At 38.5% G+C, this 15,589-nt stretch overlaps 1 protein-coding gene across 6 annotated transcripts in view; it reads right to left on the bottom strand.

The window, feature by feature from the left end:
* prox1 (prospero homeobox 1) overlaps positions 1–15,375 on the bottom strand; it is a 103,163-nt gene extending 87,788 nt beyond the window's left edge. For 4 of the 6 annotated variants that reach the window (XM_033025338.1, XM_033025341.1, XM_033025342.1 and 1 more), the window contains exons 1-2: positions 15,160–15,375; positions 8,580–10,359 (exon numbers count right to left, since the gene is read on the bottom strand). In XM_033025338.1, coding sequence (XP_032881229.1) covers positions 8,580–10,292 — 1,713 coding nt within the window. In that variant the 5' untranslated portion in view covers positions 10,293–10,359; positions 15,160–15,375. Of the gene's footprint in view, positions 1–8,579; positions 10,360–13,485; positions 13,976–15,159 lie in introns of all 6 variants that reach the window. The other 2 variants (XM_033025340.1, XM_033025339.1) reach the window with 2 other exon arrangements.
* Between the last annotated feature and the right edge of the window lie 214 nt (positions 15,376–15,589).

Raw genomic sequence — 15,589 nt, 5'->3', positions numbered from 1 at the left:
AAGCTGCAGTATTCGAGAAGAAATGAAAAAGGCTATTATATTGTGTCAGAATAAGTCACAACTGACATTACAATTTAACAAGTTAGCTGGAGATGCAAAGGAAACTCACAAAACAAATAAGGGCATTATTATAAAGTTAAAAATTAAACATCTTTGCTCATAGCAGAGAACACAGTATGCCTGGAAACCTTGCACAGAGAGGTTAGCGAATAGATCTAGAGATATCTGACCTACGCAGGGGTACTGAACCAAGATGTATGAAAGGTTAGTTTTCTGACAGACAAAGAGCCCCCAAGGGCCAGCTGATCAATATTTTTTTTCTTACATTGATAAAGAACCCTATTTATCTGCAAATATTACTACCCTTCAGCTCAGTAGACAGAAGCTTCCTAAAATAGTTCCCAGGAGAAAGTTTAATGCGAGGCTAACCGTAACAATCTAGCAATTCTGTTTTTCAAATAGCTTCCTTGGCACTCTTTTGTGCTTTGTGCATTAGTGGGGTTTTGGCACATCTGCGCTGCAGTTCGCCCACCATTTCCTCCACAAATTAATGGCTTTATAATTTATCAGAAATGAAGATGCATGTGGAGAAAATCAATGTGGGCCCCGGAAGGTCAATTAAGGGGTGCTTTCCAGAAGTTATTCCAAAGGGTATTATATTGAAGATTACATTTAAGAGCAAAAATGCTGTTAACTTCCATGGCTACACAAGTCATTTTGAAAAGATCTACTAATTTATTTGAGGTGAAATCATTGTAAATGGAGATCCTATCTAAGTGAACAAACTCTTAAGCAACTCGATCAAGCTGATGCTTTGTATTTCGAAAGCTTAATGATGGCTAAGATGATAACTCATGATTGACATGCTTCTTGTACCAAGAGGGAAGAGTTGAAAAACCTTCTGTGACCTCCATTAGACTGATAGGGAAGACTAAAAGAGCATTACACTCTCCACTGCCATCTGTCATAATGCATAAGTGAAATGACGATGGCAAATGAAAGGAAGTATAGCAAGCTGTTCTGCAGCAGCACATGAAGTGACGAGAACTAAAAGAATCAATGCCTGCCTGCGCTGAAGGAAATAATGGAAGGAGGAGAAACAGACAGAATCTTCAAAATGCTTTAAAGATGCAAACAAAATATTGCAAGGTAGACATTACCATATGGAAAACTGCTGACTTGCAAGGATATCATCTTTTGAACTATATCCCAATTTAAATTCCTATTCAGGAATGCACTCCTTTAGAATCCATTTATCAGTTTCAGTTCAAATACAAACATTTAAAAACCAACTGGTGAATTCTGACGTACCCAATCCAGATTACTGAAGGAAGACTACTGGGAAAGAGAGATTAGGGTTGAATGAATTGACAATATTAGAATATTAATACAGGAACACTAAACAGTTGATATTATATATATATATATATATATATATATATATATATATATAGCATCTTCCTGTTCATTATAAATGGAATATGCAGGTCCACGCCAACATGAATCAATGTTTAAATTTTACATTAAAAGAAAATTAAGATCAAGAACAGTTCACAATATGCCCTCTAATGTATATTTAGCACAGAGTTAAATTGATAAAGTAATAATGGTTTATGTTGAATCCACTTAGTTAAAACATACAATTAACTAAACTATAATTTGTCACTCTCTCCCTCTCTCTGGTTTGGAAATACAAGACCATTCTAATCATGGCATCTCAACCTCTCAATTATATTCCCAACCAGCTCTCTATGTTGCGGGCATGGGCCTTCTCTTTCAACTACTTTAAAAACTGGTAAACTTTGTTATCCAGCGTTCCTTACTACATTATTTTTAAATCAAGCATGATGCATCAGAAGGAAAAAAAACCCACATCTAAAACAAAATTTTCTGGTGGAAAATAACAATGATCATTAATGCCTAAATTATTATTACAGATTTGCCACAAGGCTAAAATCCCATAAGATAATGAGTTGCACAAAGCAATTTTACAGGGTTACATCTGTTACGCCAGTGGCACTTTGGCAAACAGAAGATTATATTGCATTTACCAGGCTAAAATCTCCTGGAAGATAAAATTAATATAAATTGTATCTCGTTGCATCTAAATGATGTGGTTTAATTGATCTACCATTGAAATTTATAAAATGTGATGGCCAGCTAATTAATAAAATGACTATCAAATAAAAAGAAAATGGAGGTGGATAACACCAGAGGGACAAGTTTCAAGGCAGGGTATAAGAAGTTTACTGAGCAACCTACTAAAGGGAGGTTGGAAGCTGGAACCCACTGCCTGAAGGGGTGGTAGGGGTGGAGATTTGTGCAACATTTATGAAGTATCTGGACAAGCACCTGAATCACCAAGGCATGGAAGGCTACAAGCTAAGTGTTGATAAATGAGATTAGTATAGATACAAACTGTAGGCACTTGATGGTCACATGGACATGGTGAGCTGAGGGCCTGCTCTACGACTGCTTCAGGTACTTCAGTACAACAGTTTTTCCTACATTCGTTATTATCATGAAGATTACAGCAGCCCACATAAAAATATGGCTGTTAAGAAAGTAGTGCGTTTGCAGACTTGATCTTGCTTTTATTTTCCAAAAAACCTTGGATTATTACAATATTTGTCCACAATTTTACTCGAATTTGTTCTTGGGATGCAGTGATGTGATATTTATTGTTCATCCTTAATTGCTCAGAAAGCATGCTTTATTCAGATTTAACCCTTATTAAATATCGAGATGAGGAAATGTTCTTTCATAAATAGCAACTTCATGCAAGCTAAACTTCATTTAGTCACAAATATGTTATTGATTAAATTACTAAAGTTAATATCAAAATTAAAAGTTTTGAAGGGATATGTATTAACTAACTTGGTGGGCAGATTCCATGTCAGCAACTTGCTCTGTGGGTGTTTCTAGGAAGGGCAGATGTAATTTGAGGCCGCATGCTGTAGCAAAGCCAAGTAAAACTGCTCGCCATGGAGTTGAAAGTGGCATTAACTCAATTTTACACGGATATATTGTGCAAACCTACAACTAGCGAGCGGTTCAAGGTCCAATTTTAGAAAAGTTTATTACAAAAACACTTAGTCTATTTCAATTTGTTAAATGACCACATCTGTTGAGAGCAACCGCAGGTGAAGAAATCAGCTGCCTCCAATCTTTTCATCACCTAACAAGCACTGCTCAGGTAGCCACAAGAGCAATGTGTAAGGCAGATGAATTTGCTCCAGATACTTTTTGAGAATGTTTTGCATTAACTGTTTACATTCTCAGTTAGATGGGAAACAATGATGCAGGTTATCCCTGGCCTCCACTCACCTTTGGCTAGTAATAGGATGCACGAGGAAGGGTAGCATGCCTCTAACCCCTCCCCCACCACATTATCTTTATTTACCTTAATTCAGGCAGCATGCCTCTAACGTGGCAGCCATATTTCTATTAATGACCCCGCACAGTTAACCTTGACAACAGAACAATAGGTGGGGTCGTGGACTTGCCACTAGAGACCAAAATAAGTGTAGAAAAAGTAACTACTGTGGAATCCTCTGGGAAAGGTGGAGAAAATGTTTTCTCGCAAACTTCACGAGGAATTTTTGGCCACCAGCCCTGATATGGTAGAGATCATTCCCATATTTATCAACTTTCAATGTCATTTTTGCTCCCACTTACTGGTTCTAATGCCATACATCTCAGATTCCTGTGAAAACCACCCCCCAGGTTTTTACATCAATACAAAACCTCACAAGAATGTAATTAATTTATCTATGCCCCAGCAAGTTATATCTCTATGCCAAATACCTGCACAAGGATATGAATTGTGTTCTTGGGCTAAGAACACTTTCATTTTCAAAAGGAATGAAACAAGGGAGCACACAAATAATGTGTTTCTGCATCTTCAATTCCTGGATGTATTAAAAATGATTGAAAATCAGTCTGACCAACAACAGAAAATATTGTTTATTGCGGATCCCTTCTTCTTTAGGGTTCAGTGGGTTGGATGGGGTTGGTTTATGACAATTAACAGTGCACACCTCCAGAAGAAGAATTTCACTACCTAAAGAATGATTAATTTATTAGCATTTAATCAAAATAACTAAATGAACTTTAAAGATTTATTGGATTATATGAACTCCGTTAATCTGTTTAATGTTTTGGGAATTTATAAGAAAATTTAAAGCTAATGGAGAAAAATGACTCACTTTAATTTGTCATGTGTTATTTGTTAGATCAGCTGATATGTTTACTGTGTTCTTCCAAGAATTCTATAGCAGAAACATATCTGCTCTGTTATTCATTCAAGGAATGATTTTAATTAAAACATTGACACGAAGTTAAATGTTTATTCAAATATTATCCATTATAGTACATTTATTTAATTTGTGTTTTCCAGATTTCATTATCTATAGCCCCTTTTGTCTACATTTAAAATATAAAACATTCAAACTTAATTTGATCCTGTACGTTTTATCCTTCTTATCCACTTCAGACAAATGGACCATGATGTAAATTTTTACGGTAACAAAAGTTATTCTCTATATATTTACGTCATTGTGGTGTCAACAGGAACATATGTTTTTATATTGCCTGCAATGGATAAGGAAAATGTTAATCTGTCTTCTCAGGAATTTCAAAAAGAAGTGCACCCACTTTACTATTTCTAAACAGACTGCCTACGACTTATTTCAAAGCTGTTCAGCAAAGGGATGCATCTTTGCAGCCTGTCAACATCCTCCTGCTACAATGCATTCACTGCTTAAATTCTAATCTCTTAATATTATCATTGGACCCCCTTGTTTAAAAGACAACAAAAACAGATGAGGAGCATCGTTTGAAAGTAAATGGTATCAAGTGCTGTGCTTTCATTATTTGTGCCTAACCAGCATTTCAGAGATCATTCTATGTGGGGAGCTGTGCTTGCTGAAAAGGCATTTAAAGAGCCAGGACAGCTCAATTTAATATCTGCAGTTCTTGGTAGTGCTGATCCATGGTGGATGTGCCCAATCACCATGTAGTACACAGAGCGTTTGCAATTACTTAAAACATTTATTTCCAATTTGTGGACAGAGGTGGTAAAAAAAATATTTGTTCAACCTTGCACTAATAATTCACATAACTAATTATAACCACCCTTTAATAAGATTAACATTCCATAGTTTAATATCCTTGCACAATTGTTTAAAATATATATATATTCTAATTATATCTGGTGTAGAAATAAATTGTTTATTTCTATCTTATTTCATTCTAGACATACTTTCCTCTTATCTTAAAAGAAAGTTAGAATAAACTGTATTTTATATTTTATATTCTGCAAAATATCACAGCAATAACTGGCATGACTGCACCACAATACAGAACATCAACTCTGACATTAAAGAGCTACATTAAACATTAATTTTATTAATTAAACATGAAAGAACATTTAGGACCGCATGTGTGTTATTTTTAAAGTGAATCACCTGCCCAATCTCACTTTGTGGAAAAGAAATGTCAAAGAGGGAGCGCCCAATGCTTGAGCTACCAAATGTACACCATTGTTATTGAGTCATCCCAGCTGGACTCCAAATTTAATCCCAGGTCCCTCTTGAAATTATCTGGTTAGAGTTATGTTGGCAGTTGAAATACCACCATTGGTCTCAGTGCTCCAAGCCAAGGGAGAAAACAAATCAAGCAAATTTGCCGCCTGCAGCAAAAAAAATATGCATGATTGTTAAATGAAGACGGCATAGGGTTCTGCAATGATCATGAAATAACATGCCTGCACATATTACTCAAGCTGGTTCAAGAAGAATGGTTAGTTTCCATAGCACCATTATTGTCCTAGGTACTATACCTCAAGATGAATAATTATTTTTAGAGATGACAGAGAAGGGGAAAAAAATGGTAAACGACACAAAGCAACGTAAAGATTGAGGATATGAACAGCTGCTGACATGTTATTTCATTTTGATTTCCTCAGTCATTTTATAGGATTTGGAATCAGCGTAGTACATTTGTAAAAATTACATTTGACAAAATTGCAAATTTATATGTTCGTTCTTTAAATGCTAGGACATATGATTATCAAATCATATTAAATGCAAACGGAAAAGAAAATTAAATCACGGCATTTTTGAGAGTTCTTAAAACAACCTTAATAATTAATAAATACATCGTATAAATGAAATACTTCATTTTTTTTAACAATGTTGTGTAACTGCTACTTTGCCTAACTTGCTTCTAATATGAACTACAAAAAGCAGCTTAAAATCATGCTACACCAAAATTGATGTCACTGCTTCTCACAATAATGTAAAGCAGAACTGACCATTTTCCCTTTTAAGTGCTTACGCTAAAAGCAACTGTTCTCTCAAGAAAGCTCTGGCTGTTTCTAGGATACTTACACACGCACAATGACTCATGTTGGAATAGATTTTGTAAACATACAGCTGCACAGAATGTTAGCACAGCCCATTCAAGGCCAGAAGAAATGAGCACAAATAAATATTAAGGAGGTAAGAAAACGTACAGCTCTGTCCCAGCAGCTCATGTGGCTCACCTCATTCTTTTAGCTTCAGCTTTGTTAAGACAGATGACATTCAATTCTACATGTCATGCAAAATAGACAATAACTGCTGAAACTTGAGCCAGCTGCCAGGTGTAAAAAAAAGAAAAGATGATAAATCCATAAATTAATGAAAGACATCTGCTCAGGAAAATAAAAGATCAGAGAAATACTGCACTGCAGCTGAACCTAAAGCAGTATTCAAACACCACACGAGTTTGTGTGTAGGCTGCATACAGAGTTTTTACAAGGCAAATATGTAGAATTACCTGAGAGGCAGATGAGTTATGTCAGTGCAGGACAATGTAAAATTGTACAATTGGATTAAAGACAGCAGCAGTGTAACTGGAACATTGCCATGTTTCAATTCAGCCCGAGAAGACTTTTTAAATCCATCCTTGACATGGACAATAAAGTTTTGTTTAAAAAATAATAATCAAAGCAGCATTTGCTTTATGTATCACTGTATGCCTATTGCTGCCAGAAAATAATTATTACAAAATTTGTGATCGAGTAGATAATTGCAGAATTTTAAGTACAATTTCTAAATTCCATCTTGTTCAAGTTATCATCTTCTGCATTATTCCATATCATATGTAACGTAATCTTAGTTACCAGATTACTCGCAATTAAATATTTTGGCACGGGACCAATGTTTGAAAGCATTAGAACTTGATTGTAGTTTCACTCCACCTGGTTCCTATTTATTATATTTTAGTTTATAACTCTAGGTGTCATCTTATTTTTTTGTTAGCTCCATGGAGATTGAATGTACTCGCCCATTAGCCTTGCCCCAAGCAGTAACTCAGCTCCAATGTGCTGTGTATTCTACAAGGTTATTTTCTTGAGATGCAAATGGAGGGTTGTGTCATGGAGGATCAAGGCTGAAATGTTGAGATAGCCATTCAACTGTTTCCTTTAACATTAGGGGTTGGGATGGTGGTGGGATGGGGTGGGATAATTAGGGGAGGGGTTGCAGTAAAGAACCCCGGTCCAATTACTATGGTTCTATTCACGAGCTTGCAGAATATTTCACCATTAAGTTAAAGTAACTGAGATGCAACTGTGTGCAGCTGGACGTAATGAGTTTTAATACAATCATAATCTTTCTAGTTCAATAAGTACATAATAGTACACAGTAAAAGTAATTTATCTTTTTGAGGACAATAAATTGTTACTATGGGAGTGAAATGGCTGAGCATCCTCTATTAGTTTAGCCAAATACCTGAAAATTCCTACAACATACTCCAGTCCAAAATTTGTGTATAGAGTAGGCCAAATTAAAGGGCAAGCAATATGTATCTTAACACAACTTTCAAGGTAAGGTAATAAATTTATAGTTGCAATTTAAAAAGTGCATTTTCGTCACCTATGAAATATGTAACTGGCCATTTAATTCACGAAACACCGCAGACTGCTGCTAAGCAACAATAAATGGTGCCGTATGTTACTGACTCCTGTCAACAAATCTTTATAGTAAAAATAGAAGCTCTATTACTTCAACAAAGTGATAGGATAAAACAAAAGGAAAAGCTGTTTTGAGAACTGGCACTGAAATAGGAAAAATTGCTGTTGATGCACCATTTTGATACTGCATGAAATATTTTTGAGAGTTATCTGTTTGAAAAAAGGAAAAAAAAGTACAGTAAACCTTGTGAAAGAAGTTCAGTTTAGCTGAGCCCACTCTGATTGTGCTCACAAGCTTTTAAAATCATTTGCTTTGTATATACAAGGACAAAAGATTTCTGTGTACAGCTGAACAGAGGTTAATCATGCATAGCAGGCAGCTGCACTGAACTTGCAGAACAGTAAAGGGTGGGGGTGATGCACTTGTTGCATCTTCAGTGTCTGGGTTATCCAAAAACAGGTAATAACGGTTAAAAAAAAAATCAATGACTGGACCCCTTGCTTAAAGTTCAACTCAATTCTAATGAGATGCCACGGGGACAATATGGGTGAAAACTTGGAACACTTTTTAGTTGCATATACCTATTTAAGACACAAAAGAATAATCAGTAAAGGATATTGTATTTCCAGAGTATGGTGAAATGTCCGCCATGTCTTGCAAGTCACTACACTCAGATTTAATGAGAGATAACGAGAGACCTTCCGCTGTGCTGGATGGATGGATTGGTGAGCAGGGACGATGGTTCATGTGGTGTGATGATACTTTGGTCCGCAGACAGGCAGTTTCCCTGGTCAGGTCCAAGGACTCGGGAGATGACCTGTCTTTCCCAGATACTGCACTGGAGGCGTTGCCTAGCGAACTCTGAAAGGAATAGGCCATGAGAGGAAGAGGCAGCGGATGGCGAAAGGCAGGGGATGAAAACCCTACTGCGGCTGAGAGCGGGGACTGATGATGAGAAACGTGGTGGCCTCCCATGGACGGGGTGGACGCAGATGGCTCGGAGGAGTTTTTGCGTACTACGAGAGGCAGTGCTTCCGTCTGGTCCGAGGAATTAGACACGTGCATGTTGGCAAAAGTATTCAACGGGTTCGAAATGATAACGTCGCCAAAGCATTGAAGTCGTTGATTTGTTGTGTGGAAGTTGTGGTTTTCTCCATTCATGGCAAATCTCGCCTGTGGAATCTGGATAGGGGGGAAGACCTGAGGAAGCTGGTGGGAGGATTTAGAGAACATTTTGACGACAGAGTCCACTACTTGTGACATGGTGGAATTGAGTTCCTGTTTGAGCGTCTCAGCTAGCTGTTTTCCTTCAGCATGCAAGGTGGTTAGGCCTTGGCTTTTCCTGGAGCGACCATCTCTCTTCAGTTTCTCATTTTCTGCCGCCATTTCCTGCTCCCTAATAAGAGCTCGAGCACGATCAAGGAAGTGTCCTGGATCCAACTCTGATATCTCATGGTCGGAACGGGCTCGTGCTCTGGTATCAGTGGTTTCAGACTGCAAGCTATCTTCAGAAAGATTGCCATCCTCATCGTTCTCAGAGTCCGTACTGTCATATATTTGGTAGAACTTTTCCTGGAGCTGACGCAGTTGCTTCTGCATGTCTTCCAGTTGTTGCTTCAATTGCCGTCGTTCTTCTCGCTTTTGCTCTTTCCGTGCTGTAACCAGTTGCTGAAAACTCTGTTGCTGCTGCTGGGGGAGCTTCTGCTTGCGTTTGTTTTCCCTGTAACTTTCTCGGGGACTCACAGGCTGCTGTACCCCATCTCGATCATTCTCTCCACCCCGCAGTGCCACGTTCGGCGAATGACTCATACCTCGAATTATGTTTTCAACTCGTGCACGTTTGGCCCGCAAATGTTCATCACAAAGCCGATCCACGTCGAACTGACTCATGTTAGGCCTGCTAAATGGTGACAGGCATTCCTGGCCACTTTCCCTTGAAGAGTTGCTGCAAGCATCCTCCTGATTTGCCTCTGACCCCGTGCTGGAGAAACCACTGGTTTGCAAATTGAGCTCTGTGCTTCCGTTCTTAGTTGCATTGTTTTTCAGTAGCTGGGAAATTATGGTAGCTCCAGGAAAAGGCATCATGGCATCTTCATAAGAGTTTGCCCTCTTCAGCAGCTTGCGGAGCACGTTTGATTTGTCCACATCTGTATGCTGAACCACTGAGCACTCAATGTCCTGATCTGAACTTTGGGAATTCATGACACTATATAGCTTCCCTTTTGCTTTAGTAAACACCGTAGTTGTCCCTACAGTTCTCTTCACTCCAATGTCGACTCTTCTTCTCTTAGTATGTCTGGTTAGGAGGGCTATGCTGTCATGGTCAGGCATCACTGGTTTGTTATTGTGCCATCTTCAAAGGCTTGTCAGCTGGGCACTGCTCGAGAATCCCGGGACCCTAGCCAATAGAACAAAAGGACCGATGAATCATTTTCTTTAATTTTGTCTAAATTTCCTGACCTCAAATCTGCATAAAATAGGCAAGTGCTGGTAAAGGGGGTTATGGGACATTACATTTATCACAGTTCATTATGCATTTGATGCAAAATGATTTTTACAAATATTCCTTTTCACATGGTTTGGGATAGATTAAGCATTTTTTTTTACAAAGCAAAGCTCCTTGAGCATCAATAATATAACTAATGTACAAAGATGTTAAATGTTATCATTTACCTTAAGGGGAAAAGTGTAAAAAAAAACCATGCAGACAAATATTTTGATTAAGTCATAGATAAATCTGAAAATAATTCAAGAACAAATCAATATAGTTATAAAACACTCGTGTTTTAAGCATTTCTATTTGGCATCATTACAGTTTGATGCAAAAGTCATTTACTGAAAAAGCCATGCCGACCAATTTGTGTAATCTGTTCAGATCTAGCTTTGCTAATTTAGTTCTATGCACATGGACTTTCTAAATTGTATTCATTTCTTCTGCACTTCATTCAAAGAATGCCACGAGATATGACATTCCCATCTGCACAAAATGAAAGACAGCAGAGTAAACCTAAATATAGATTTACGCTGTCCACTTATTCTTTTTAAACCTATATATAGTTAATTGTTGGCAAAAGGTTTTTCTTTTTAAACCTATATATAGTTAATTGTTGGCAAGAGGTTTTCGAATGCTATAGTGATAAGAAATTGCTTCCAGATTCATACTGTACATAAAAAAAACACCATTGACAATGACATTACTAAATATTTACATCACTTTTCAAATGTTATGGTAATATTTAACTAATCAAAGGTCATCAGTTAAAAACTTTGTATACAACAATGAGCGTACTAATCAAAGGAAATGTTGTTATATAATATCTACCGAGAGGTTCAGCTGCAATGTATGTGAGAATTCCTTTATAGCCTCAAAAATCACATTAGAAATTAATTAGACAAAGCAAGAAAACATGAAGCACAAGCGTGGGAAAGAAAGGGAATGTATTTTCTTTTATGTCAGAACTCCCAATTTCCCAAGATCAAAAATACACTAATGAACTTAGAAGTGCTCCATGCCTGGTTAACTCACATAGATGTAATCCCATGGATGTTACATGTGCTGAAACAAGGGTTTAAGTTTTTAACCTACATAAACAGAAAATCACAAAATATTTTTCATGCTAGATTTACTCTATGTGAAACTTTTGCATCAGCTCAACAGCACTCATCTCCACAATAGCACGGCTGCTTGCCAAAGGCAGCATGCAGACATTTTGGATTTGCTCCGTCCCTTTCAACTCACCTGTAAAACATCCACATATTCCACAGCACCAGTGAGTGATTATCTCTACAGAAACAAGCTTCGACTAAGCAACTTTCAACCTGCAGATATTTGGAAATGGATTGTCATGATTTTAAATAAAAACAGCCTGCTTCCCTCCAGAAAGATTTGATATTTAGGCTTGCAATGTGTTCATCATAATTCATAATTAATATGAGACCGGAGCAAAATGTAATACTTAGGGTAACACAGTTGTGAGAATTTAGTCCTCCTGGTTAATCAAGCTGTTGCCTGCGATAAGTTTAAGCATTTAGGGCAGCTAGGCAGGCATTCAAACATGCAAAATCAAATGTGTTCATTTCTTACTCTTCCAAGAGCAAATTTCTATATTTATCTTTAAAGACCTCAACAGTAAAAAGCCAAAGTATTTTTAAATTCCATCCATGTCTTTACTAGTTAAAGGTAATTTTAAATCTCACCAATAAATATGGTTCATAAATTAAGAGAGTTAACAGATGTCATCAATATATTATTATTTTTTAAGTGTTGGTGTTGCATATGTGGAATATTGTGAAGAGGGATACGACTGACTGTATGAGATGCATTTAAACATAAATTATTCTCTTAGGTAAACAAAAATAGATGTTCAGCTCATAATCAATTGGATGAACACATTCTCAAGAGTTATTTTCTTTGGGAGTTGGTTACCCAAAGCAAGAGCCATCTTCCTCTACATGCTAATTCACCTGCGGTTTCAGGAAATGTCTGCGTTAATGCAACTGTTTATTAAGCTGCATTTACAATCAAGACAACAGTTGCTGTTTAGCTGTCGGGGGTGTGGAAAGAATGGAAAAAGGGAAAACGGAGACATTGGTTTAAGTGGATGTTGATGCCTCCGAGTTGATTAACAGGACTATGCATGGATAGACAGCACTCTTTAAAGAACAATTTTATAATTCTAAGATAACTCCTTTTTAATTTCTCACAATACAGCCATGCATAAAAATATTGAAGCACACCTAATTGTTAAAAGGTTCCCATTCTATACCAGAATGAAATGCACAATTAATAACTTTATCTTTAATCCATCCAACAATTCTCAAGCAATTTCTGTCACTCTCATGTAACGTTAATTAAAACATAGCGAAGCCGAATCTTTCAAGGAGAGTTATCTGCCTAGTTTTCTTCTAGAAAGCTGAATCCAGTGCATAACAGTCTGCACACCTGCATTGCCACAAGGTATCTAATCAAGTATATAGGCTAGAGCAAAACAACTTGAATAATCTGCTGGAGAGGAAAATATAGCTTGAATAATCACAGATGACTGACTTTATAACCTCACTATATGTAGGTTTCCTAGGTATATTAGGTATATTCAGTTTTGTGTTTTCCTATATATGCAGGGTTAGTATATTATGGAAATTTTAAATAAACTTTATTTACCAATAATTGGTACAGGGGAAGTACTTCGGGAAATTAAACTTTATGGACACTAAGGGACTGGAAAGATGTTATCGAGGAAAACGCCGTTGCAGCTCAGTTATTAATCTGAATTATTTCTACAGATACAAATTGATACTTCAACCGACTTCCAAGCATCAATCTTTCTAAAGTTTTAATGGGGATTTTAAGCGAAGTGTGATCCTGGCCGCGCTGCGGTTAGACCGGATTGCTGTGGACAGCACGATTCCCAGATTAATTCATTCCTTTTAAACGGAGCCTTTATCGTGATCAGAAAACAAGCTTTTGCAGATTCTATAATACTTCATATTATAATTTTGTAAACAAAAAAAAAAATACGCGTACCAGCAATGGACAATACCTTTTGTTTGGAGAGAATAAACTGTTTAGTCTCTGGAGGGCGTTCAATTTGATATATCGTGATTTTCATTGGGATCTGATGGCAGGCTCTCTTCATAAGGCGAGACGCGGCTGAGCCCTTATAAGACGCTGCACCTGCCCTAGACACAGCACACCTGTCTGCCGGTGCCCATGCGCACTGTCTGATCACTGCCAACACCATTCAACACCCCTCACTATCCTGAAACTTCGCCTTTTTGAAAGAAAACAATCTGCCTTGAAGTGCTTACCAGTTCACTTTCAGCCGGGGTCTGGCGTTTGAAGAGGGGGGAGGGGGGGGGGGGGGGGGGGGGAGGGTGAACCTTCAGGAAAACATTAGCAAGGCGATCCTTCCGTTGCTGCGCCTGTGTTTCAGGCATCCAGCAGCTGGCTGGGTAAACATCAATTTCGGGAACAATGTACAAGACACGCGGGGATGCCAGCGACTTTGAATTGTCTGTAAACAATTAAAGGCAAATTCTAAAAAGGCCAGAGTCACGGGAGAACAGAGTCAGATCTCAACCAAGCTCAAAGTAAAGAAAGCAGTGCGCAAATAAAGAAGGGCAGCACCGACAACAACCGTTTTGGGGTTGTTTTAATGAAACCACAAAACTACGTTTCCAAGATCCGCGATGCTGCAAAATCCACTTTCAGAAAGTTGATTTCACTTTCCCGGTAAAGCCAATGCATTTCTCTCCCTCCTCTCCAAGTAATCTACAACCTGCTCGCATTAACACAAAATGCACCTTTTTTCCCCGCACACATCATCATTCCAAACGTAGCTTCCAATTATATGTTGTTTACTGTTAATCAATCCTTGCCAATGCAAAGCCGACCGACCATTCGATCTGACAGCGCACCTCCACGTTAAGTACAATCAAGAGCGAGGTCGGAGTTTCGTGCGTTATTACTATGAACACAAGGTTAATTCCCTGAGATTTTAGAACAGAACAGAACAAGGGGGGGATTGTTGACAAAGGACACCTTGTGACGACAACTTCTTTGTCCATATCTGACCATCGTTACAGCCGCCTTGTGACCATGTATGTGTTTGTGGGGGGGAGGGGGGAGGGATGAGGGGGCTGGGGAAGAGATAGGATCAAATACTACAACCAACATGACCGTGCACTTTAAAATACCTTTAATTGAATCATTATTTATATTAAAGTTTCAAGAAGAGACAAGCGTGAGCACAATGCAAGACGAACCCAACTGCACAATAGCACGTTTATTAACTAAATTATATCCCAAAAGAAGGCAAACCGAAACTAACACATCTGCACTAGATCTGGGGGAGAAAAGAAAGTATCCACACAAATGAAAAACAAATCCGTTGCATGATGAGACACGAAATACCTAGGATACTACACTTGACTAAAGACAAAGAGGCAGCAGATGATGGGACAAAAGAGTACAATGCAATATTTGGAAAACAAGCAGCGTATTGTGTACAAAACAAAAAGGGTTAGAAATACTTCTCTACTTTCTCTCTTTCCAAAACACACATGGAAATGTAAGTTAAAAAAAAAAAGAAACCTCTCTGCAGGCAGGTATGGGAGCCAGCTGCAAGCAGCCTTTAAAGTTTCTGAAGGACGGAGTAGGGAGGGGAAAAAAAGGTAAGCAAGGAGCAAGGTTACTTACTGTGCTTGTAGTGTGAGTGGGCTGCGAGGAGAAGAGCTTGCTGCTTGCAGGAAGGAGGGAGAGAGAGACAGAGAGAGGGGGGCAGAGATGGTGAGGGTTTGTATACCTCCAGGAGGCAGGGCTTCGCGCCGCCTTCCTCTCTCTCTGCCCCTGATTGTTAATTCAGCGCGAGCCGCTGAAGATGCACTTCAAGACGCGGGGAAGGAAACAGGAAGAACGCGCGTCATAGTCTTTGTGACGTCGCCCCTCCAGGCCCCGGGCCAATGGCGAGCGCGATCGCCGCCGTCCAATGAGGCAAGGCTTGGCGGTCGCCTTCAAACCGCCGCCTTCAGCCAATGGGAAGGCGGAGCGAGGCAGGCGCGTCACGTGCTCCGGGGTTGAGGTCCTCCCCGCACCAATGCCTGTGGCCAGCAAATGGCAACTTTGGCTG

The sequence above is a fragment of the Amblyraja radiata genome, chromosome 8, assembly GCF_010909765.2.
Source record: "Amblyraja radiata isolate CabotCenter1 chromosome 8, sAmbRad1.1.pri, whole genome shotgun sequence".
Classification (NCBI taxonomy): Eukaryota; Metazoa; Chordata; class Chondrichthyes; order Rajiformes; family Rajidae; genus Amblyraja; species Amblyraja radiata.
This window is presented reverse-complemented; position numbering and strand designations above follow the sequence as displayed.